Source organism: Engraulis encrasicolus, chromosome 12 (genome assembly GCF_034702125.1).
Source record: "Engraulis encrasicolus isolate BLACKSEA-1 chromosome 12, IST_EnEncr_1.0, whole genome shotgun sequence".
Lineage (NCBI taxonomy): Eukaryota > Metazoa > Chordata > Actinopteri > Clupeiformes > Engraulidae > Engraulis > Engraulis encrasicolus.
In genome coordinates, this window is record NC_085868.1 from 32901223 (window position 1) to 32922638 (window position 21416).

A 21416-nucleotide genomic window follows, 5' to 3' on the forward strand; every position below is an offset into this window, starting at 1 on the left:
ATTATATAAATTTACATTTAATTCATAAATTATATATTTAATGCCAATTTTAATTATTTAATTCTACTTTAAATTAATTAGTGACACATTGAATTAATTATTTTTTGGTGTATTTATTTAATTAAGCGTGGCTCATTTGGCGTTCCATAGGTAATTAGCGGGGAGAGTGAGACGGGATTCTGCGAATGAGCTCAGGCCAGAATCAAACCTGGGTCGCCGGTGTAGCAGTCGAGTGCCCAGCCAATTGAGCCATGGCTGGGCCGATCTGATGGAATTGACCAGATTCTGCTGATCCTGTTTTCACTGAAGTACAATGTTTGCGATGCAAATGATGGCAAAGCATATGGTAGACTTTATGGATTTGTTACCTTTTAAATAAAACTAAGACTTCACAGCAACACAAAATAAGGATGTCGCTGTGATACAAACAAAATGTGTTTTTTTTTTTTTTGCCAAATTTGCAAAATTGCATTTTTTTTCAAATGAAGATCAGTTCAAGAATTCAGTTTGAACAAAAATATGGTGCAATGATTGCTGCCTGGTCAACTTCTGGTCAACTCATTTGCCGCTTGATCCTGCAGGTGGCGGTAATGCAAGTTCCTAATGAGTTCCAGCTACATAGAAGAAGAGAATTCGGCACTCTGGTTTGGCAACTCGAATCACATGTGAAGGCAACCTTCCACTAAAACACATGGTACACTTCTTGGTGTTGCAGTAAACGCAGATGTTTCCTTTGTAATTTGTCATTTTTGAGCAGTTTTATGTGGAATATTTTCAGGTAGTTTGACACTTGAAATACTCACGATGGCGCAGTTACAGGCGAGGTTCTTCACTGAAAACAAAAAGTAAGTTTTGGTCTTTTCAAACAACTACCATCCTGCCTTCTGAGCAGCTAACTGATTAGCAATTGGGCTGCTATTATTAATAATTATTATACAGTTAAACTGGTTGCCTCCCACCTAGTTACTCAGAAAGTATGTGGTAGTCTGCTGTGTCACGTATAGATGATGGCGTACTTTATGCGTGTTGTAAGGTTAGCAGTCATCACTTGGACAACACGTAGCCTACTTTTTGTTATCCTGCATTTTTTTTTTTTTTTTTGCTTCTGAACGGGTAGAATGAGAGACAGGGATGAGTGTGTATTTCATGCCAAGGATCTAGCTCGCAGCTCTCATAACAAACCATTGCTTTTTGCATAGTAAAATTGAAAGCTTAGTTTACCTAACCTAGTCATGTTCTTGTTTCAGACCAATCATGCGGGTGTGATTTAGGTGTATGTGGTTGGCCCATGGGCATTTGTGGAAGTGATAATATCTTGATTATACCCTTTTATCTTTTCCAGATATGTGATAGACGATGTCCCGTTTTCAATTCCCGCTTCATCAGAGGTTACAGACCTCAGCAACATTATCAACAAACTCCTGGAAGCCAGAAATGGTGAGCTGGATGCCCACAAACTCCTGTCCTGCCCTGTGCAATATTGTGCTAAATCTACTTATTTTGCAGTCTGACTATTTGTCAGTGATGGTAATACCTCTAATCCCAAATTTTGCTTTGGGGGGAGAGATGTTCAGATCACATCTGCGGTGCTTGACTGACACATTTAATTGCATATATGCATATGACCATGGAGAATGATGATGTGTTACTATAAAACTACTTGGGTCATCTTGGGTTGACTTAGTACTAGTAGCAGACATCAAGTGGTATAACCACAGTTACTGTCCATAGATTCATTAATAATTAATGTACAGACAATGAATAAGCTCCAGTAGAAGTCAGTAGGAACTAAAACAAATCATTTAGTGTTCATAATAGTGACATCTGCAGTTTCACCACACTGACGTCTGCTACTACAAAAACATCAATGACCCACTTATTGATTGATGGATTGGTCGGTTGATTAATTGATTGCTTGTCTGTTGTATCTCTCTCTTTCTCTATCTCTCTCTCAGCCTCGCACTCGCAGGTTGACTTTGACTTCCTCGTTCGAGGACAGTTCCTTCGCACATCCCTGGCCAATCATATGGAAGCATTCGACATATCCACAGTAAGAGAGCAAAAAAAAAGTTCCCTCTCCCCTTGCATACACACACACCTACCTCTTCCACGCTACCAGGTTATCCATTCCTAATCTCTCTCTCCCCCTCTTTCTCCCTCTCTTCAGGAAGACGTGGTGGAGATTGAGTATGTAGAGAAGTTCACAGCTCCAGAGCCCGAAGAGTGTGTGATGCATGACGACTGGATCAGCTCAGTGGAGGCCGACTCAGAATGGTCTGTGTGTGTTTTGCTAGTGGTGTGGTGTGGGCATGCTCAGTGTTGCCAGATTTGTCTGATCAAAACCCGCCCATAAGGTTCTCAAAAACCGCCAAAATGCGCAAAATTCCGCCCAATTTCAACAAATTGCATTGGTTTCTATGGGCACAAAACTGCTTCAAGAACCGCCAAAGGGTCAATTTTTCCCGTTTTTACCTGCAGCCGGCCGTCCCAAGTAGCCCAATTGGGAGGGCACCCGCCCAATCTGGCAACACTGGGCATGCTTGTAGTATGAATTTATATTTGACCCCATGATAACAACACTGTTTATATCAGTCTGATGAAGGAGAGTTTATCGTATGTGTGCCTTGTCTATCTGCGACCACTCTTCTCGTGTGAGAGTGTGTCGTATTGCGTGTCAGTGGGATTGTGACGGTGTTGTCTGTGTTCATGCTTTGATGTGCTGCATGTGTGTCGTTGTCGCAAGGATCCTGACGGGCTCGTATGATAAGACCGCTCGTATCTGGTCTCTGGAGGGCAAAGCGGTCATGACGGTGGCGGGACACACTGACGTGGTGAAGGACGTTACTTGGGTCAGGAGGGGTGAGTGTCTCGCACGCACGCACGCACGCACATGCACACGCACACAAGCACAGACACACACACAAATGGTTAAGGATGTTACCATGGTCTGGATGGGTGAGGGTCACACACACACACACACACACACACACACACACACACACACACACACACACACACACACACACACACACACACACACACACACACACACACACACGGGTAAGGATCTTACCTGGGCTAAGAGTGGGGTGAGTGATCATTTGTGAATCAAATATGTACTAAATACACCCACGTACACACACACACACACATACTTCAAAGTTATTCATGTGCTTTCATTCCTTGTGTATTCATGCCTGTGCATGCTGCTCCCTGTGTGTGTGTGTGTGTGTGTGTGTGTGTGTGTGTGTGTGTGTGTGCGCACGCGTGCGCGTATGTGTGCATGTCGCTCCCTCTCTCCTTCAGACGGGTTGACGTCTCTGCTCCTGACGGCGTCCCTGGACCAGACGGTGATGCTGTGGGAGTGGAACTCTGAGCGCAACAAGATCAAAGCGCGCCACTGCTGCCGAGGACACGCGGGGAGCGTGGACACCGTCGCCGTCGACCCCACGCGGACCAAGGTTTGTATGTCTGCATGACACAGACAGAGAGAGCGCATCCAGGTCGACTGAGAACCGTGCCGGTGCACGCCACCGATTTTAGCATTCGCGAACCGGAAAGTTGGTTTGCAATGCGAACCGCGAAATACTAGGTTTTTCTCCGCGAAACGGGACAACAGCGTGGCCGTCAGCAGGTTCATCCGTGTAACACAGTCACGTGCGGAAAAAGTTCAGAGCCCGGTATGAACACGGGCAGTTTGCAGATAAGCACTTTAGTGCCGAACGTAACTGGTGCGGGCACTGGCTCCATTCTGGTCGGCCTGAAAGCCCTAAGAGAGAAAGTCTTTGTTTGCTTTTCATACTGCATTAAAAAGGTTGTCTGCAGAGAGAATGCATCAGGCCTTGTGCACTGCCTGCAGATTTGACCAGTGACCTAACTTGATGATATGGTGTAGAAGCAACGCACGGTGTTCTGTACAGCGCCTCCTCGCAGAATGCTGTTTTCGCGATTAAAATAAACTTTTCAGTGTAATGACAACCATCACACCTTTTGTATAGCTCATTTGAAAGAGGAGGTTGTCGTCTTCAAAATAAGACCAACTAGAATTGCGGTGGTTAATGTATGGGTTGATTGATTAAATCAAATAGGTAACAGTATTCCGAACGCATCTCACCAAATAAGTAACAGTACTCCGTACAACTTCATTACATTAAAACGGTGCACTACCAATGGTTTTCATGACCGATCTAATGTGTATGTGTTTGTGAAGTGCTAAACTAATTGTTATTCGTTCCATGAAGAGTTTAAGTGAATATAACATGGCAAAAATAACATAGCAACCGCGTATGAAAGTGCCGTTCTTGGCTGCAATGTAGCTTGTTGCAACAAGGTTGCAACAAGCTACTTCCGGCTAGCATGCATGTTGCTTTCAAAGTCATCTTTACCGTGTTGTAATCATTCAAACTCTGTTTTGAAGGGATAGTTTGACAACAAACAAACACACCAACATTATAATTGCATGAAAACCATTGCTAATGCAGCACTTTAAGGTAAATCAGATGTACGGAATACTGTTACTTATTTGTTCAGGCCGACGGAAGCTAGCGGCTCATGGCTAACCGGCACTTGGCACAAATAATCAATCCATACATTAACCACAATGCTCCACTGTAAGTCGATGTGGTCTTATTTTGAAGACGACAACCTCCTCTTTCACATGAGCCATTCAATACGTGTGATGGTTGCCATCACACCGAATGGCATTGTTTTGATTGCGGAAACGCCATTCTGTGAGGTGGCGCTGTACGGAACACCGTGCGTTACTTCTAGGGCCATGTCGATTCGGCTATTCTGTGACTAAACAAGTGTTGCTGTGCAAGTGCACTAGTGCTGTTACATTACATTACATTAGCATTTAGCAGACGCCTTTGGCCAAAGCGACTTAGGCAAATGTTGGGGATGTGTGTGATGATATGCAGAGTAGACTTTACTGCGATTAGGCTAATTACTTTATTGTTACTAGTTCATCACTGCTAGTTGTTCTGTCTTGCACTTAAATGTCAGTCTGTGAATGCCAGTCCTGTGTATGTTTAAGTCGTAGCATGAGAGAGAGAGAGAGAGAGAGAATTTAATTTTCCTTGTATGACCTGTGCATTTCAAGAAAGTGACAATAAAAGCTGTCTGGACTTGACTAATGCACTAATAGAGTTGTGTATGTGTCTCTGTGTCTGTCTCTAGTTCTGCAGTGGCTCCTGGGACAAAATGCTAAAGCTGTGGTCTGCAGGTACGTCCTCCATTATATTTCACACTATATAAAATGCACAAGCCCACTGTTAACATACAGCCATCTTGTATTATGGGTTGCAGGGTGATGTAGTTCTGCCCCTCTCTCTCTCCATCATTCATTCTCGCTCTCGCTCTCTCTCTCTCTTTCTCGCTCTCGCTCTCCACAGTGCCTACAGAGGAGGAGGATGAGGTCGAGGAACCCAATAGGCCCAGGAAGAAACAGAAGACTGACAAGCTGGGACTGACTCGGGTAAGAGTTAACACACCGCGCCATCCTGGACCTGGGGCATGTTTAGTTCATTACATTGCAACATGATTTTGAGCACACCACAAGCAGACACTGCCACTGATAATGCTTGGAATAACTGAAGAGCTTGGCATACGACCTATATCCATTTTGGAACATTTTGGGAAATTGTCATTTTTGTGTTGGGCATTCCATTGCATATGGGTTTGAAAAAAGCATGTTCTCAATATTTGAGCGGCAAGAATTCACACAGATGATGGGACTTCTAAACAGTCATTTTCAATAATACAATTCAAAAGTCAAAAATGGTGGATATGCCGTTTTGCAATGAAACGCTTTGTGGGGTTGTTAATGTTTTTGAACCATTTAATTGTAAACGTCACCAACGTCACCTTCCCCAGACGCCACTGATGACGATGTCTGGCCACACAGAGGCGGTGTCATCGGTACTGTGGATGGACCCGGAGGAGATCTGCAGTGCATCATGGGACCACACCATCAAGATGTGGGACGCAGAGACAGGCAGCATGAAGAGCACACTGGTAATGGAGGAGAGAGGGAGAGGGAGAGGGGGAGAGAAAAGGGGGGTGGGGGGGTAGAGACGGGCAGTAGAGGATGAAATTTTTTGGGAATTCCCGTGGGTCCTGCGGGATGGGAGTCAAAATTTTAAAGATGAACGGGAGCGGGTAGGAACGGGAATAAAGTTGAATGGGAGCGGGCAGGAACGGGAATAAAGATGAACGAGAGCGGGAATGTGCGCTTATTTTTTCATTAAAAAAGCCTTGTTTTTTGATAAAACGGGAGTAGGATTGATTTTGAGTGGGAGTGGGCAGGATTGGGAAACATTCTTTTCAGGAGTGGACGGGATAGGATTCGTTTCTTTTACTCCAGTCCGGGATGGATAGAGACGGGCAGCATGAAGAGCACACTGGTAATGGAGGAGAGAGACTTGGACGTTAAAAAAGCTTTTATTACGGATTTCATGTAGTTAATACACACAGCCCCCTAGCAGCTGACTTTAAAAATAAAAATAAAATAAATAAATAAAAGAAAAAGATACATCTATACATTCCATCATACTACGCTGAGAGAGAGGGACAGCAGGCTGGCACAGTGGCAAGGATTTTAGTGAGTTAGTTGCTACGTTTACATGAGACATTTAATTCCGAATTAACTCACTTTAATTCTGAATAAAAATGTCATGTAAACACTTCGCAATTCGGAATTAAATGAAAGATCAAAGTGAACTTGACGGAACTATTTAATTGGGTAATATTAATTCAGAATTACAAACGTCATGTAAATGTAGCCAGTGTTAACTGAATGGAGAGTATAATCAAAAATACTGAATCAAACCAAGATAACGCAAAACACGCCCACTCAATGCAGAAGCGTGTCAGAGAGTGTTTATGGGTAGTACGAGAGAGGAATCTCGCGACTTTTTCCGGGTGGTACTGTCCACTAAGTGGCGCCATCCAGACAGCGCAGAGGAGCGCCAAGGAGCGCAGAGGCTGTTAGAATGAACGGGGTCCATGGAGCTCATTCACAGATGCTGCCATTGCTTTGGGAGAGAATGGGTATCGTCGTTTCATTTTATTTTTCCCAAAGGCAGGATGAATTATCCTTTCAAACAGCACTTAGTTTGAATGTTTAAACTCTCTGGATCTTTGTAAAATACGTCTTTATTGTCAATATGACGTCACGAGTGGCTTCACACACTGCGTTTGGATTGGTCGGCCGGCTGCATTGCTGTGATCACGACGGCCGTAAAGCAATTTTGTTAGCAAGATGCTAGCGGAGCCTGACTCATACATGCCAATGCTGTAAGACATCAGAAGGACACAACTCCCAGGTAATTGTACATTTCATTTACATCCACATTGGTTTCTCAGAACTTACAATAATATTGTCAAGTTTCAGCCGACAGCGAGCACAATTGTCAGTTATTAGCGCCAGCCTTATGGGCTCTGCTGTCTCGACAGCGCTCTCTAGGTGAACTGCAGGCACGGGTTGGAGGTTGTTCGAAATTGAACACTGTATGTAAACCCACTGTGAGCGTGTGCTCAAGTTGGGTCTCCTAAGGGGGCGTTGTCCCCTACTTCTTCTTCTCTTTTTGAGGTGTTTGCGCAAGATGTGCGTTACCGCCATCTACAGCGCTAAGGGGACTTCATTGATTCTAAACCTCAGGACTCCGAAGGTCTCCTAACCCAGTGTTTCCCAACCAGGGGTACGTGTACCACTAGGGGTACGTGAGCTGCAGGGGGTACTTGGAAAAATGTTATTATTATAACAAATGTATGGAGCAGTCACATCAGGAGAGAGAAAGCGATATAGAACATGAATTAGGGGGTACTCATGGCACAACTAAGAGGCTTAGGGGGTACACGAGACAAAAAAGTTTGGGAAACACTGTCCTATCCGAAGGTCTCCTAAAGGGGCGTTCACCCGACATAAAGTGGATACCGGAAAAGAAACAAAATTATGCTTCTTCTTAGATCCACCTTCTTTGGTATAATGGTGGAGAGATACTGTAAAACTGTGACCCTGGGCCCTTTTTCCCCCCTTCATCTTCACCCCTCTCTCTCTCTCTCTCTCTCTCTCTCTCTGGTTCATTTGTACTTATTTTCTCTCTTCCTGACGACAAAGCGAGGCAGTAATGTCTTCACCTGTCTAGTCCAGTCGATCCTTCTCATGTCCCACTCCATCATAATATTTTTCATTTCTCTGTCCTTCATCTCTCCTCTACAGTAGCAGCAAGGTATCCAACTGTGTGTTGTAATGTGTCTTTTTTTTCTATTCCTTGCTCTTGTGTCCCCCTCCTCCAGAATGGCAGCAAGGTCTTCAACTGCGTGTCCTACTCTCCGCTGTGCCGGCGGCTGGCCTCTGGCAGCACTGACCGACACGTGCGCCTGTGGGACCCTCGAGCCAAAGGTTAGTCTCCTCCCTTCCCTTCCCTTCCCTTTTGTTTCCTTCCCTTATGCTTTTCTCTGTGTGCTTAGCTTGACGCCTTGCATGGCTGCCGTCTTAACCGTGTGTAGGATCGTGTGTGGGTGAAGGTGAGGCATCAGTCTTCAGCACGTCTACACACAGTTTAACATACACACACACACACACACACACACACACACACACACACACACACACACACACACACACAGAGCTATATTTTCACTGTTGCCACAGGCTCAAACAAATGTGTGGTTAGGGTACGTTATGTGTGTTTATGTCTGTGTGTCTGGAATGACTGTGTATACAGTGGATGTAATGACGCCTCTGTCCTCTAGATGGGTCTCTGGTGCAGCTGTCCCTGACGTCCCATACAGGCTGGGTGTCAGCAGTGCTGTGTCTGTCTGTCTGTGGCTGCGTTGCAATATGCGACCTTGCCTCCTCCACTTGCGCTTGTCTCCTCGTCCCGCCTCCTGGCCCCTCCTCCGTGGAGAAAACGATAAAGTTTCCCAGCTGTCAGCCTAGCCACAACAACTTTTGAGGGACTGTTTTTCATTCACCATCCCAATTGCAAATGAGAAAAAGACTCTACAATTGAGCTTTTGCAAGATATTGAAATGTAATGCTGTTGTCAGTAATGTCATGACGAGAAGCAAGTGGAGGAGGCAAGGTCGCATATTGCAACGCACTCTGTGTGTCTGTCTGTAATCACTGCTCTAAATCCCTCCTCTGTCCTCTAGATGGCTCCCTGGTGCAGCTGTCCTTGACGTCCCATACAGGCTGGGTGACAGCAGTGCAGTGGTCCCCAAGCCAGGAGCATCAGCTGGTCTCAGGATCCCTCGACAACATCGTCAAACTGTGGGACACCAGGAGGTATGGAACCAACACACACTTTCAGTGTTTTTTGTTTGTTTGTTTTGTTTTTTTGATAAGATAAAATGTATGCATTTGTGTTATAGGCACTGGGATAAGTATATATCTACCGATAATAATGATAACTTAGTTCTTATAGTGCCTTTTATGGAACCCAAGGTCGCTTTACAAAAGGAGTATAAAACATTTTTTGTAAACCAAACTATGAGTTTTAAACTGTATTAAACAGAACGCCATTGCAATGCTTACCTGTTTGGCCTAATTTTCATTGTGTGTGTGTGTGTGTGTGTGTGTGTGTGTTTAGCTGTAAGGCCTCCCTTTATGATCTGGCGGCACACGAGGACAAAGTGCTGTGTGTGAACTGGACCGACAGTGGGGTGAGAAGTCTCTCTCTCTCTTGCTCTTGCTCTCGCTCTCGCTCTCGCTCTCTATCTCTGTCTCTGTCTCTCTCTCCCCCCCTCTCTCTCTCTCTCTCTAAATGTTCTAAATTTCTTGGTGTGTATTTTAAAGTTATCCTCAATATTGTGGGTTTGCTGTGTAATAATCTACTTTGTTTCTTTGTTTTGCTTTGTTGTTAGATGATCCTGAGTGGAGGGGCCGACAACAAGCTGTACACCTACAAATACTCCTCTTGCATCACAGACGCTGGTGCATAACGCGGCTCCCACGACAGACTGACTGTACATGACCCTGTTATTGTTATGCTTAATATCTGTCAATATGTATTAACATGTGGCCCTCTGAGAAGTGGAGAAGAGCATGTGACAATCCACCATTACTTTTCCATTGTCATGAACCACTCAAAGGTCTCACAGATGGGAATGAGGGCGCATGATGATGTCAACCTTTTTAGATTAACTAATTTGCAATTTTCGATAGCCACTGGCTGGCCAGCCTCCGGTCTGCGCTGGTCTGGTGTTGGATATTGGAAGTGGCCGTTTCAGAAACTCCCACACAGGGACCAGGAGGAGCAAGGAACGTCCCGGTTAAAAATGAAAAAAAAGATCAATTGTGTTTTCGCATCACAAAGCCACAAGCGAAAGGAGAGGAGGGGAGGAACTAGTTTGAATTGGACCCGGGGACACAAAGACTTATGGTCTTCTTACCATGGCTTCCATACCATGGGCATCTTTGTGTGTGTGCTTGCCGTGCTTGTCAAATCTGTGGGTTGTTTGTCAATGCCGGAATATAAAGACCTTTTTCTAAGTACTCTTGTGTATGTAATTTCTTTCTTGGAAATGTACCAACGTTACCTGGGTAATAAGCTAGCGTACAAATGGTATTAAAGGCCTTGCCGTGAGACTCTGAAGTTACATAAGTATCTACGGTCACCCAAACAACGTTAGCTAGCGCAGGGGTTCCCAAACTTAACCATGATAAGGCCCTCCATACCCATTGGAATATATTGAATAAAATAACGATAATAGAACTACCGGTAATGTTGAAATAGATTATTATAAAGCAGTTCTTAAGTAGTGACCATATGTTAAGCTTATTTTATTTGTATTTTTTGGTGTACATTAATTATTCAATTGTTTATTTTGTTGTGCCATACTTTTTCTTCCAGCTTGCCAGAACCCCCCCAGGGGTTCCCGGCACCCACTTTGAAAACCACAGATCTAGCAATTGGCGAAGAGCCAAATCAGTGGCCCCCTCCTGGCCTCTTCTGGGTGTGTGCGTTGATATTTCTAGGAATAAGGTATTTAGGATTTTTTTTTAATGGCCATTAGGCCCTGTCCTACGGTGTGATCAGCTTTGACCTTGTGTGACCCACCCTGACCTGCTTGTAAACTGAGATCAGACGTACTCACTGCCACAGAATCATGTAAGAGTAGTGTATGGACATAGTCATTGTATAGGCAAAGCAGTGGGTTTCAAGTGGGGGTTGCGAAGGGATGCCGGGTGTAAATTGAGTCCAAAATAGGCTAAACAATCCCAGTGGTAAGTTGCTGAAAGGCTAACACATTACCAACATCACTCTCAAAGGAATTATACTAATCTGACAGATAGCCTATAGCTAAAATAACTGCATCTGTGTGCAATTTGATTGGCAAAAGTCAAAATGCCTTTGTTATTGTTATATTATATTACATTATATTATAGGCCCTTTATAATACGGTATATTATATTATCATCCTTCGTTTCGTTCTCTACAACGATACTACTCTAATATCAAACTGTACTGTATTTGTCAGCACCAAAAGTCAAGGTGCGAGAGCGAAAAAGCGAGAGGAGCGCTCCTGAATGACGATGAGCGGTTGTCTTTTATTTTGAAATTGTAGCGAACGTTGGGCAGGAAGTTCAATTTCAAAACAGTTCATCACAACACGCTGCATGTCTGTCCTGTCTATGATCGGCGTCTCTGGCCGTTTTGGGGTAACTTATCCTCATTCATTTTTACTTTAGTGTAAACTATCGAACAGCCAAATGATCGTGACTAAATGGAATAGTTTCTCTCGTGTTTATGTAGGACACTACACCTTGTCAGTCTGATATATGATGACAAACCATCTGACAGACTGACTGAAGTGCCAAGTCCACATAACTTTTTGGATGAATGATATCTTTAACGATCCATTGCTATTTATGAATTCATCTAATCCTTAGTGACAGGACATGGGCAGGTTAGGGAAGAATCGTACCGACCCAGAGCCTTGGATCGAGGAGCTTATTCGGGAATACGGGACAGCCATTCCACCAGACCGAGCCGTGAAGGCCACCATCGTTGGGGTAGGCTACGGCTCTCTCTGCTCCTGTTTGTCAAAAAGGTAGCAACTACACATATGCGTCTCAAAGGCAACTGATACTTCCCACCAACTGATTGTCTACGTTTATGTTCAGGTGAAAGATCTGACCGAGTCCCAAGACGAGACAGACGCGAGCTGTGCCATATTTCTGTCCGATGGGGTGGTCTTCATCCCCGCAGTGCTCACCAAAGGAGCCTGGGAGAGACTGCAGGAGTGAGTGTGTGTTTACTCCCAAATTCAAGTGGTCATTCTCTCATGCATGCACAGCACAGCTTAGGCCTACACACTCACAAACCTGTGCTCGCTGACTCTTATAAACGCAGGGACACAGAAAAAGAATACAAGACTGATGCCAGCTACAGTTTGATGTGCTCCGTTTCTGAAGTATGTTCAGCAAATTCTCAGACTCTGTCTCTGTTACCCCCACCCCCTCTCTCGCCTGTTGTCAACAGTATGGAAGAGAGGGAGCGTTTCTCTGGACTTACGGATGCCATCGTCAGTGCGAAGAGCCTGCAGCTCAACTTTCACTTGGAGCCTGAACTGGTGGGTGTGTTTAAAACACACACACACACTGCCTTTCAAATGTCTGTCAGGGGCCCGACAAACGATGTCAGCGTCCCCACACACACACACACACACACACACCCACACACACATTTCCTTTCAGATGTCTGTCAGGGGCCCGACAAACGATGTCAGCGTCCCTACACACACACACACACACACACACACACACGCACAGACGCACAATCTCCAGTGACTAATTATAATGGCATTTGTTTGTCCTCCTAACTGTCTGCCCAATGTTACTCCTTCAGGCAAACTGTCAGTTTTATGTAACCGTCAACCAGATGAGCACCACTGGGCAGGCCAGCAACCACAATGCCGTTCCGAACTGGTAAGTCAAATGACATGAAATGGGTCCATTTCAAACTAGTACGTTCCGTCCTCCCCTTTTGCTTGCTTGTGGCCTCGTGCTTCGCTGAAGCCGCACTTCTGAGGAGAAATGTCCTGTTTCTCTGCTGTCAGCCTAGGCAGAGCTACTTTTGCAGGGCATTACCCCCATTCAATATCTTCATATAAAATGAGAGAATTTAATTACCTTTGAATTGTGCTTTTGCAATAAATTGAATGAAACTTCGTCTATTGTCAATGACGCCTTGCCTCACGTCACGAGGCCACAAACACAAGGAGTGGAGGAGTGGTACTAATTTGAGTTGGACTCATAGATGGTTCATGTCAACCACATATGGGCAGTTAAACACAATAGTAAGTATTAAGTTTGGTCTTCAGAGGCTGTGTAGTACACAGTACTGAAACAGCACATAATGAACAATAACACCTGACAACATTTCAAATTGCGAAATATAACGTACATAACCTTAATTACCTTCCGTTTTTTGGTCAGTTTGTATCGACTAACTACCTTAGCAGCAGCAAGCGTACAGTATGCTCTCATAAATGATGCAGGGCATAAACGGTACAGGCTGTACCGTACAGGGCTGCCTTGTGTTCTGGTGACCATAGTGTACGTGTATGCGTATCATGCAGTGAAATGGATGAAATCAGCACAAATCTGTATTGAATACTTAGAGATGTTTTGTTGACCAATGTGACTTCTGTGTGTCTATTTTGTTTCAGTGCGACATTGGCGTCAGTCAAAGACCTCATCCTCAAGCTGTGGAGGTGAGGAACACTTGTTTATGTCTGGATTGTGCGCTACCTCGGTCATTTACTTTCGTTTCCTCCTCTTGTCTCGTCTTTATGTGCTTTTTTCCTGTAACACTTTAGCATAGGGTTCACATGTTGGCCTCTGATTCATGACTAATTACTGGCTGTATTTGTGACTTAAAGCAACAGTCCACCTTTTTTTTTCTTCACATATTTGCAGTTTTGCCAAGTATTAAACATGAATTTTCTTCTCTGTGTGTTCAGTACTTAAATTTATTAGTAGAATTATTAGCATATCTTAGAATAATCCATGGAAGTGTATAGAAGCATTAGCATCAAGTCACAAGTTATCACTGGACGGAATTAGCTGTTTTGTGCTCTGGTGAATTTTACAGTAATTATAAAGAGGTTTACAAGTACATTTGATTATGTTTTGTTAGGTTGCATAGAGTTCAATTGCTATGCTTAATACTGTTAAACTAGGCCATGCAAACAAATGGAAGAAAAAAAAACCCAATGTACTCTCATATTTTACTAGGGCTTAACTAAAAACACTTTCCTGAAATTAGTTGGACTGTTCCTATAGAAGACATGTGCTAAGGGCCTACTAGTATGGTATATCAGTAATTCAGCCCTTATGAGCTGTGACATGAGACAGTTTTGAATGCACATGTAACAAAATGGTTGATTTTAAAGTGTTACGGCTTTCTCAGATGTAAAATGTATTTAGGATTTACACATTTCATCCTGTGTGTGTTTATTGCAGTTCCAGACTAGAGGAGACATCATCACAGTCTCAGTATGGTAAGTGACACTTTACTTTTGCCTCATCTTTGTCTCTGCATAGATAAGTCCAGTAGACCATCGAGCAAATGGTAGAACACAGAGAGTTTATTGTTCTGCTGTGCGTGTGTGTGTGTGTGTGCGTGTGTGTGTGTGTGTGTGTGTGTGTGTGTGTGTGTGTGTGTGTGTGTGTGTGTGTGTGTGTGTGTGTGTGTGTGTGTGTGTGTGTGTGCGCGCGCACGCACGCTGCATCCTCTGGACGTTCTGTTTTTCAGGGTTCCGCCTGACAGAGTTACTGGAGGAGTGGGCCAACCTCAACACACAGCCGGACATGATTGACAGCCAGGCGGCTCTGTCTCAGCCAACCACCTCTCGCCTTTTTGTGAACACGCCCCCTGCCCCCCCGACCACCTCTCGTCAAATCGGGGGCTCGTCTGCAGAGTCAAGCACCTCCCACCAGCCAGAGGCACCTCCCGCCACTACCCAGTCGCCACCGTTATTGGAGGAGGAGGAAGAGGAAAGGGAGGCGGCAGATGTCCATTGGCTGAGAGGGATAATGAGAAGGCTTGCATCGCAGTCATGTGATCGTCTGGTCACTCCTACTCGGTGGGACCAGGATCGACTGGCATATAAAGTAGGTGGCACTAGCCAAGTACAGTAGGTGGCACTACCAGTGTGTGTGTGTGTGTGTGTGTGTGTGTGAGTGAGTGAGTCTTCATGATGATCTGTGTTGTTGTGCTGCCAGGTTGAGGAGGGCTTCTCTATACCGGCACATCACCTTCTGATCCCAGAGAACCAGGGAGGTGTGAGCGCCATGCCAACAACATCAACATCAGCATCCGCATCCACAAGCAGCTCGACTCCCAGTGATCTGGTTGGCACCCCACGTGACGCGCAGGCAGCTCAGCCTACCCCTCCCCAAGACCCCTCCTCAGATCAACCAGGCACCACCCAGAGAGATGTCCGAGACCAGCTGCCCTCCTCTGGGGAGAGGACGGATGATTCGCCCCCTTGCAGTGGTGGTAAGTTAATGAAGAAAAATGTGCACTCACAAGCTACGTCTTATTATTTATTTCTAAATTACCACCATGCGTGGCACTGATGATGGCTTAAGAGCCGAAACGCGTCTGCTTGCGGACATGGTGGTAATTTATAAATAAATAATGAGACGTAGCTTGTGAGTGCGGATTTTTCATCTTTAAGTTGATAACTTTTATCGCGCACCCAAATTCATTCATTTTTTTCCCAGAAGTTGAGCGTGTCCTCTGACAAACTTGAGTGGTGGTAAGTTATCATCAGCCCTTGGCCCTATGTTTCTTGCCTTCTACATACTGTAGATCAGGGGTGGGGAACCTTTGTCATTCGAGGGGCCACTTCAAATTCATCTGAGGGCCGTAAAAGTCCTCCGAGTTGCTGTACTAAGAACACAAACCAGGATTTCCCCCTGCAGTTTAGGCCTATATTGAAGGCAGGCACCTTAAAAACAGACCCCACCTTCTCTAGGTCCCCAGAATACAGCTTAATTGTATATTTCGTGTGGAGCTGCATAACATTAACATTATTTTGGGGACCGGATAACGGCCTCAAGGGCCGTAAATGGCCCTCGAGGCGTAGGTTCCCCACCCCTGCTGTAGATGAGCCACGTTTAGGATCTGAGGCATTGTGAGCAGAATGTGTTCTAATACAGACAGAAATCAAACATTAATACACTAGAAATGCACTCAGAGAGTGCAGACCTCCGCCAAGGAAGCTGTTTGATAGAACATTTGACTGTGGTACACTCACATTTTTTTCAAGTCTTTCTTGCCTCTTTTTGTGGAGTTAAAAACGGGAATGTCAAAATCTGGCCTATCTCACAGTGGTGAAGAATCTTTTTTTAAAAAAAAAAAAATCCTGGTTACCTTGGCAGAAGTAGTTATTATTTTTTAACAGCGTTAATGAAATTCTTGTCAATTTTGTTTGTTCAGCTGTTTGTGAAAGCTGTGTACATTGTGAACGTTTCTTTGGTGGATCTAATACATTCTATAGTCATGATTTAGTTTATTTGATGTACCGCTCTGATTCATTATAGGGCAGAAAAGAACTATGGTGGAGATATTTTTTTATTTTTCTATCCTAGTATCTCTTTTCACCTGCCTGTCTTTGTCTTGCAGTGTTGGCGGAAGCGGAGCAGTCACGTGAAGGCGGTGCGTGGGATATCTTTGGGCCAGTGGTTGATATGCTGAGATCACCATCTTCATCCGAGAGTAAGGCTCATCATCTTCAGCGCTTTACTCGTTTTCAATGAATCAGTTAATTATAATATTAATAATAATTGACGTCATGTATCAAAGACAAATTAGGTGGAACGTAACACAAATAACAGACCCTTCAGCTGAATCAGGCACCAACTTCAGTTGTGCTATGCCTCATTTAGATAAGGGTTGGCTACCAATTAGAACCAATAGCAATTCTCTATTCGGAGCACGTTGCATCAAAATTGATCTTTTACCGAGCAACAACACTTGCAAGAAGATAAGGATTGGCATTGATAGACATCAGGCTCTCGCACACAGACCATTTAGCGTTTTTCTTAAATACACGACCTTCATCAGGTAAACTTTTTCATTCACCTCGACACAGACAAAAAGCCTGTATTGAGGTGAACCGAAACGTTGTGTATGAAAGAAAAACAGCAAAATGGTCAGTGTGCGGGAGTTTTTTTTCAAATTGTCTGCTGAGTGACCCATGGGCCATCTCCGACGCACCTGCCAGCTGAGGCGTGCGGGGGAAAAAATCCAGGTTTAGACATCAGACTCAGACATGATCAGACCTTTCACACGTTTCCCTAGCCTAGCGAGCTAAACCCCTACAGCTGAAAGCTCAATTTGCGGCCTCTAGGGGCATCTAGATTTCTAGGCTAATGTTTTCCTGCATATACTTGAATCTTTGAACCTGCCTCTGTCGTGTGTCAGTTTCAGCCACACCTGAGGACCTACCAGTGCATCAGAGCCAATCTGCGGTGGTGATTCCGGAGAACCTCCCCCTGTTTCAGAGCCAGTCAGACTCAGCCACCCCAGACAACCTCCCGTTGACCAAGATCCAATCAGATTCAGTTACCCCAGAGAACCTCTGTTCCGCTATTTCGGAACCTGGAGCCGCCACGCCTAGGAAGATGCTTCCACGTCCATTGGGCTATACCGCATTGGACCCTCCAGAGAATCTGGAACACTCGGACAGCCAATCAGGCTCTACGGGTTCTACAGACAACTTCCCGTTCCACCAATCTCTCCTGGCCCGCCTGAGCCCTAAACCAATAGGAACCAGCACGCAAATCGTCTCGTCCAATGGCAGCAGCGGTCAAGGGACTGGCTCCACCTTGCCACCCTATCAGGCGCCACTGCCCTCTGGCCTCAGCCCCGCTCCCTTGAGCGGCAAGCGTTGCACTCCTGAGGCAGAGGAAGAGGAGGAGGATGAAGATGGCAAGGCGGCCAGGAGCCCTCCGTCGTGGATCGCGCAAACACAGCAGAAGCAGACCCAGACCCAGCAGCGCGAGGCCAAGAAGCGCATGATACTCTCCCCTTCCAAGCAGACCTGGGTATGAGTCTTTAGCAAGATCTTTTATTCCTTGTAAAAACAAAGGAGATACGCACTCCGCGCTTCTAAATTCACAATCCGGTGCAACCAGAGCAGGACTAAATAATAAGTACAAAGGGAAAAGAATCTGGTGCCACACGGATGCCTATTTTCTGTTATTTATTTTTTCAGGACTCTGATGAAGACACATGTCGAAACGTTAGTCTTAATGCACTGAAAAAATAAATAACAGAAAATAGACATCCGTGTGGCACCAAATTCTTTTCCCTTTGTATCTTTTATTCCTTCTTTGTGGAGCCTATCATAGCAGATGCATCGCTATGCATATGCAGCCACAATGCTACGCATTGCTGCACTACAGCCGTCATTGTGTGTCGATGCGTAGCGAAACGAGTACTCTCAGTTTTGATACTTGACGCCTGTTGCATGCATTGCTTTTGGGGCCTTACATAGCCGATGTTACCGAATTTCTGGTTTCTATAACAGTTGGTGACCCAGATGTCAGAACTAATGGTAATTGGATGGTCGTAAGATTGTTTTTTACCAATCGCTGTGTTTCTCTCATCTGGGCAACCACTTGTTATGGGGACACCAGATTCGCAAATCGGCGCATCGCTACACTTAAAGCCGCCATTGTACATCGATGTGTACCAAAATGTCTCCTCTCATTTGTTTGATACTTGACTAAGGCTGCACGATATATCGAAAATGTATCGATATCGCGATATCACGGCTTGCGATTCACGTATCGCAAAAGTTGTTTATATCGTGATACCTACTTTTCAATTTTTAATAACAGCCAATTTGGTGAAAAGGTTAAAAAAGGTATTAAAAAGGTTGACATTTTAATGCTGTATATTAGCCATGCTTTTTCCGACTAAAAATAATGTTGCGAATAAAACAATATCGATATCGATATCGCGATATACAGTCATGTTATCGTGTATCGCATATTTTTCTAATATCGTGCAGCCCTATACTTCACACATGTTGCATTGTTGGTGTGCTTTGCAATACAATGTGTTGCTCACATCATTTATGCACAATGTGACAATGTATGGCTCCTAATAGAGAAAACTAAAGATGGTAGATATGCCAAGGTTTTTCAAGATTGTCCAAGATTGCACAATCACAATTTACTGTATGTATTCTCCATAAGGGACCAAGGACAAACCCCAAGGCCTTGAAGTGTTGGGTATCTGTCAAATGCATGACTGTGCATGAAGTCTCTAGCTGAATCGTGATGTTATTCCCATTGGCATTAGCTGACTGTCCCAAAAACTGGGCACACCCACCATGTTGAGTGCAGTCACAAGCAAGGAGATTTCTGGTTATAATTGTCTTTTTATATATTTTTTGGGATAAGAAGAGTGCCTTGGATTCCCTCCTTTTTTGGAATATTGTCAGTATTTGGTTTAAAACAAGTTCCCGGATATTCCATTTACATGTGTGAAACAACGTCCTGCAACTGGAATATTTCCTAAACACCACATTCAGAATGAATAAATAGTTTACTTTACTCGTGCGCAAACTGAATACTGCCACTATTTTGCTTAAAATCGTAATATTCCTCGCATGTAACTGAACTCATAGACTTTGTAAGAAGTCTTACCTAATGCCCAATACTAATGCTTTCATACATCATTCAATGTACATTATGTGTGTTCTCAAATACTAGAGGCAGAACAGCAACTGTTTTCCTCTGAACATTTTCCCCCAGGTGCACTCGGATGGTTCTGCGTTTGCAAACAAGTATGAAGTGTCTGTAAAAGATATGTGTGCCCTTGGAAACTTTAAGTAAGTATGCCATCTTATTATTAACTTGGGTATACCGTTTTTAATCATAGATAACTTAACTGTTGTTTTGATGCCATCAGACCTGTAACTACCATCCTGTTTAGGTAAATGGTAACCCTAACTCTAACCCTAACCCTGTGAGTATCGGTGTGTGGAAGTCAAACTAATTTCTCTTGTCTTTTCCTGTATTCCGCGTGGCCTCTTGCCTAGGTGTCGTCTTGCCTCAGTGGAGATAACAATATAGTTTCCCTGCTGTCAACGTAGGCAGAGTTCCTTTTTGTGACCTTTAAATGGTGCTTAATATATTGAATACTACTACTATGGTCATGAATGATGTCGATCCTTAAAGGGGCTCTAGGTAGGATTAAAAGTTTAATTAATCACTTTCCCGAGTCAGCCGATTCTTATTTGTGTCATTAGTAGGAGAACAATGACTCTCACGACCACTTCCACGGTCCACTGTCAGAAAACCCCAAATGCAACTTTTGGCAGAGCGGTCCGAACGAGCATCGTGGGAAACATTTTCTCATGCGAAAAATCGCTTTACATACCGTATTCATATTTGTATCAACTGCTGGCATTCCGTGATGAAAAACATTCTCACAGCGAGTTTATTCAAACAGCATTTTTTCATGGCTGTAGATTTTGAGACAGGCATGCCATGGGCACCGCACAAACGACGTCATCCTACCTTGTGCCCCTTTAAATCATGAGGCCACAAGCAACAGGAAAAGGACTTGAGGAACTATAATGGCTTGTACCCTAACTGAAGCATCTGCATCTTTCTCTGTGTTGCCAGGGTTTCAGCAGAGGACCTTGACTGGGCCATGTGCTACCTATTGGCTCCACCACAGCCCTCTGCACCGCCCAGGTGAAGGGACAGGAGCAGAGAGGGCCCACCTGAATGGCTCTGTTTCAGATGCTGCATACTGAGCAAATCTGCACAGCGCACATGCACACTACGTAATCACAGAACATTCTGATTAGACATTCCTAACCAGAATGCATTGTAGTTTCGCAGGGCAAATGCACACTGCACAGCCTGCACCATCGTGAATGAACCCATTATCTAACCTCCTGTCCTTGCCTTGCACTTGTGGCCTTGTGCTTCGCTGATACCCTGCCTCCATGGTGGAAACAATGAAGTTTCCCCGCTGTCAAGCGAGGCACAACAACTTTTGGGGCACTTTTCCCCATTCAACATCCCATCCTGATATATGTTCAGGATATCATTTTGTCATGCAAGCTGCATCATAACGAAGGTAGTGAATTTGTTCTGTACATAACTTGTAAATGCTGTGTGTGTATTATATTGTGTGGCATAACAGTATTTTTGTGTGTTCTTGTATGTTGCTTACTCTGTAGGCTTATTCCCCTTTTTGTGTTTTGTGTTTTTGTACTGTGTTAATAAATAAACTATTTAAAAAAAGCCATTTTGAAATCTCGTTTTTTGAAATGTGTATCTTTAAAGCACAGAAACAAGTGTAATATCATGAAGTCATGTGTGATGCAGCATGTGGACTGTCAATGCCTAATCTTAACAAACGGCA

The 21416-nt window shown here is 44.3% G+C and overlaps 2 protein-coding genes across 3 annotated transcripts; both read left to right on the forward strand.

Moving 5' to 3' along the window:
* Positions 1-716: 716 nt before the first annotated feature.
* Positions 717-10501, forward strand: wdr12 (WD repeat domain 12). Its single transcript, XM_063212642.1, has 13 exons — positions 717-845; positions 1343-1437; positions 1956-2050; positions 2168-2274; positions 2744-2859; positions 3307-3461; positions 5179-5224; positions 5394-5476; positions 5875-6015; positions 8299-8404; positions 9160-9292; positions 9597-9669; positions 9871-10501. The coding sequence occupies exons 1-13, from the start codon at positions 805-807 to the stop codon at positions 9946-9948; spliced, it is 1269 nt and encodes a 422-aa protein (XP_063068712.1). The 5' UTR covers positions 717-804; the 3' UTR covers positions 9949-10501.
* Positions 10502-11837: 1336 nt separating this feature from the next.
* On the forward strand, positions 11838-21289 carry acd (ACD shelterin complex subunit and telomerase recruitment factor). Of its 2 annotated transcripts, none has more exons than XM_063212643.1 (12): positions 11838-12022; positions 12134-12252; positions 12492-12582; positions 12858-12937; positions 13681-13725; positions 14477-14514; positions 14769-15127; positions 15239-15515; positions 16647-16739; positions 17448-18070; positions 19790-19866; positions 20666-21289. In XM_063212643.1, exons 1-12 carry the CDS (start codon positions 11909-11911, stop codon positions 20739-20741), a joined length of 1992 nt encoding a protein of 663 aa, XP_063068713.1. In that variant the 5' UTR covers positions 11838-11908; the 3' UTR covers positions 20742-21289. The 2 variants fall into 2 exon arrangements, with proteins under 2 accessions (XP_063068713.1, XP_063068714.1); XM_063212644.1 differs by having other exon boundaries at positions 11930-12022; positions 12134-12256.
* The last annotated feature ends 127 nt before the right edge of the window (positions 21290-21416 follow it).

Bases quoted from the DNA above. Each gene is read 5' to 3' on its own strand.
- wdr12 (XM_063212642.1), top strand. From the start codon at position 805: ATGGCGCAGTTACAGGCGAGGTTCTTCACTGAAAACAAAAA. The intron at 5,225-5,393 runs GTACGTCCTCCA...CGCTCTCCACAG, and splicing joins GCTAAAGCTGTGGTCTGCAG to TGCCTACAGAGGAGGAGGAT. The intron at 6,016-8,298 runs GTAATGGAGGAG...CCCCTCCTCCAG, and splicing joins GCAGCATGAAGAGCACACTG to AATGGCAGCAAGGTCTTCAA.
- acd (XM_063212643.1), top strand. From the start codon at position 11,909: ATGGGCAGGTTAGGGAAGAATCGTACCGACCCAGAGCCTTGGATCGAG. The intron at 14,515-14,768 runs GTAAGTGACACT...TCTGTTTTTCAG, and splicing joins ATCATCACAGTCTCAGTATG to GGTTCCGCCTGACAGAGTTA. The intron at 16,740-17,447 runs GTAAGGCTCATC...GTCGTGTGTCAG, and splicing joins ATCACCATCTTCATCCGAGA to TTTCAGCCACACCTGAGGAC.